Genomic DNA, 3877 nt, shown 5'->3' on the forward strand with positions numbered 1-3877 from the left:
TCTGGGATATTCTATAAATAGAATGTCATAATTACCGCAATATCCCTGCCTTTTTTTTTTTGTTTATTTATTCCTCGTCATAACTTTGTTTTGCGAACGCCTACTCGTTCTTTGGATCGAGCTCTATCTGAAAATACTAAGTTTGATCCCGAAAGGTCCTATGGATTTTAAATGACCAATGACGAAAATTCAAATTTTGTAACTAGTTAACTAAAAATCTAAAATTAACAAAATTAAAATAAATCACAACAATAATATAAAATCCTGTGAATAGATAATTCGTAAATTACAATAATGAAATCCAGAAATGGGATTTCACAGCATGGAATTCATAAGGTTCCTTGATTTTCTCTTTGTGCTTTTCAAGTTAAAGTTAAAATCTAACGGTGCGGCTCGTGGCTCTCCAGGCATGATTGATTTTTGTGGTAATTTATGTGCCCACTTAGATCATTGTCTTGGATGCTTTGTAGTATCTTTTGGCATTGCTACTACCTTGGAGACGGAGTTTAAAGCTATTATTCATGTTGTTAATATGGCTTTGGAGAGGAGGTAGCATTTGCTTTGGATTGAGGGTGATTCTTGTTTGGCAATGCACTTCCTTTCTAATGGATCTTCTCAAGTGCCTTGGCGTTTATCGGTTGATTGGGCAAATTGTTGTACCATTCTATCTCCCTTGCATATTTGATTTTCTCACATCTATCGCAAAAGAAATCAGATGGCAGATTGTTTGGCAAACTATAGTGTTGATCATGTTGGGGTTCCTTGGTGAGATTCTTGTTCGCCGTATGATGTTGCCGCTTTTGTACATAATCTTTTGGGACTTCCAATTTTCGTTTCTCTTAGAAGTTGTCTTAATTAATTTTTGTTTTTAATAATTTCTACTTTTGATTAGGGTTTGGCTTCATGTCCCTTCTAACTTATTAAATTTTTGTTTTTTTTTTCTTCTTTAATAAATTCACAATAATATCTTCTTACATGATACAATGATAGAGTAAAAGTGACATTGTTTTCAATAAAACATAAGTTAGCAAGGGAAATGTAATCAATTTTTTGTCACAACAAATGGACGATTATATCCATTTTTTTTAAAAAAAATTGTTAGGTATCACATCATTTTCTTACACGTATTCTCTTTCAAACTTTTGAAATGAATAAAAACAAAGACAATGAACTCAATTTTAAAAGGATATGTACACAAAATTTCAATCTACTCAAACTACCTAAACGTATTCCTTTGTTTAAACTTGATCCCTTGGCCGTAAGGTATCAGCTGACCGTTCATCGCCGCCAATATGGTCCAACTGTGCTCTAATCAATTCCGATGGCCCAGCTGCCGACTGAGTTGCAACGTCGTTATCACCACTTTGGTTCCTAACAGACCCGTTTCTAGACACAAAAGGCGGCAACATAGAGAAAGCCCAACGGCCTGATCGCCCCGACCGGTTGGACCGCGAACTTGGGTCAAACCGCTCAAACAAACCGGGGCTTTTTCCACGCCCACTCTCACTTCTTAAATCTTTTCTCACACTGCCGGCCCTTGGAAATGCCACGTTGTTACTCCTGCTACGAATCAAGGCTGAATTCACAAGTTGAGCACGTACCTCGTCCGGTAACCTTAGTGTAAACTTTTCTACGTTCTCACCTGGTTTAAACAGCGAGTGTCCGGTCGAATGTGATCGTGGAAATAATACTCTGGTAAATCGCATCCCGGTTGATCTCGACCGAGGCGGTCCAAAACCCGTTGACCTAGACCGAGGTGGGCCTCTTTGATTGTAGGCTTCACTTCCATTCACCAGATTGATAAACACTGGAGGTGCTGGAGATGGAGATTCCTCCTCTTTGATTTGATCTTCCACTATCCGAACTGACACTTGGCGGGGTGGCATATGCGACGGTAGCGAAGGTGGTGATGCTTCTGCTCTACACGGCGCAGTGTCAGATTGACCCGACTCGATATCCTCTTCATTCGGATCAACCCAAGTGTACGGCTCTTCTCCGGGTTTAGGAACCAGGTAAGCCCGGCAAACCGGGCAAGTCGAGTGAGAGAGCAGCCACGTGTCAATACAATCGGGGTGGAATACGTGATCGCACTTGGGGATCAAACGCAGCGTTTCATGGTCTTGAAACTCCTGTAAACATACGGCACATTCCAGAGCGCCCTGGCCGAGCTTGAGCGCCTTGACGTCGGAGTATATGAAGGCAGGGAAGGTTTCGATGACAGCGGGGTCAAGGCCACGCGCCATGAGGGAGCCGTTTCGAAGGGCGAGGTCCACGCGCCCCTGGAGGCGGGTCTGGGCGCACTGACGGGTGTAGACGGAGAGGAAGCCCAAGATGAAGAACGCAACTACGAGAACCACCATTACCACCGCCATCTTGAGGTTGAATTTCGGCGAGCTTGAGCCTTTGGTTTGTGGCTGAGGAGGCGATGCGGTTTGCGCAGTGATTAGCTGCGACAACAGGAGGAAGCTGAGCGTCCATAGCAAGACTGCATGAATGGTGTATTTCATGACTCGTGAGTTATTAGGATTTGCTGCTCGAAAGAGAAGAAAAAATAGGAAGGTGAGAAAAAAAAGGCTTGGCGCTACTCCATGAGGTTTGTGAAGAGGAAAGGGAAAGTGGGAATGAAATGAAGGATTTGAATGAGTCGTGTGGACTTGTAAAGCAAGGAGTTTTGAAGGTTGACTAACGGCGAGGGTGGAAGACCACTAGGAAAGTAAAAAAATTCTATGGAGGATTAGATAAGGATTTTATTTAGCCGGTTTTGGCTCAAATGAAATTGGTTAGAGTAATGTACTTTTTTTTTTTTTTTTTTAATAACGTTTGCATTCTACACATACCTTGTAATTTAAATATAGTATAATAATTTTATCATTCATCAAATAATAATTATTTAGGATTTCTTTTCAATAAAAAGGATTATTTGTCGATTATTTGGTGTTTAATAAGATGATTAATGGTGATGTAGGGTTTTGGGATAGCAATGATTCCCATGTGTGTACGGGAGTTTGATTGTTTTTGTTGGCTGTACATGTTTATTGTGGACTTTAGGCTTGTAGGATGGTCAATGCGATGAAAACGAGAATCTATTAGCTAGTTAAGTCGGGTTGTATAGCTGGAGCTGGATATATGTGACTAATTTTCTCCTACACCTATAGTATATGATCTTCTAGAACATTTGACGTGTGTTGCAAAAAATATTGGGTTATTTTCTCATTCGACCTTTAGGACAACAATAATGCCTTCATACGTCATATGTAATAATATAATACCTTTTTTTTTTTTTTTTTGGGTCTTCCAACTGCACCAGAGTAGCTGGCAGTATTGTAGGAACAGATATTTGAAGTGAAAAGTACCAACCATGTGGGAGAATTTTTTAGAACTGGAGTAAGACGGATTTTAATATCACTATTATAAAATTATCTATAATTGGTGGTTTAAAAATCGACAAAAAAATATATTACTGTTAGATATTAAGCAAAAATCAATAGAAAATGGATGCAGTGGCGGATATACTAAACGACAGAATTGCCAGCGTCAAGAAATGAATTTTCCGACAGAAAATACTCTAAAACTAACAGAAATTGTGTCGGATATAACCAATAGAAATTATTAAAATCGACAGGACTTTGTCAGATATAACCGACAGAGAATTTATTAACAATGAATAAATAAAAGCATTCTTGTCAGATAAAACCGACAGAAAATATATTAAGAATAAAAAAAATATAAACAATCTGAATTATTTCTTTCCCTTTCAAGTTGAGCCAGAGAGTGAGAGGAGAGAGACAGTTGCTTCCTTCCTTTCCGCACAACGTGGTTATCAACTTACCATCTTCCTCTTGTTCCTTTTCTCCAACGACCTTTTCCTTCCTCTTAC

At 39.4% G+C, this 3877-nt stretch overlaps 1 protein-coding gene across 1 annotated transcript; it reads right to left on the reverse strand.

The window, feature by feature from the left end:
- Nucleotides 1-1113: 1113 nt before the first annotated feature.
- Nucleotides 1114-2678, reverse strand: LOC137715657 (RING-H2 finger protein ATL38-like). The gene has a single exon (XM_068454997.2). The coding sequence runs from the start codon at nt 2505-2507 to the stop codon at nt 1239-1241; it is 1269 nt and encodes a 422-aa protein (XP_068311098.2). The 5' UTR covers nt 2508-2678; the 3' UTR covers nt 1114-1238.
- Nucleotides 2679-3877: the final 1199 nt, after the last annotated feature.

This window comes from Pyrus communis, chromosome 15 (assembly GCF_041283825.1).
Source record: "Pyrus communis isolate YQ-2024b chromosome 15, ASM4128382v1, whole genome shotgun sequence".
Lineage (NCBI taxonomy): Eukaryota > Viridiplantae > Streptophyta > Magnoliopsida > Rosales > Rosaceae > Pyrus > Pyrus communis.

What these genes read in the sequence shown, in the direction of transcription:
- LOC137715657 (XM_068454997.2), bottom strand. Translation starts at nt 2,507, where the DNA reads ATGAAATACACCATTCATGCAGTCTTGCTATGGACGCTCAGCTTCCTC.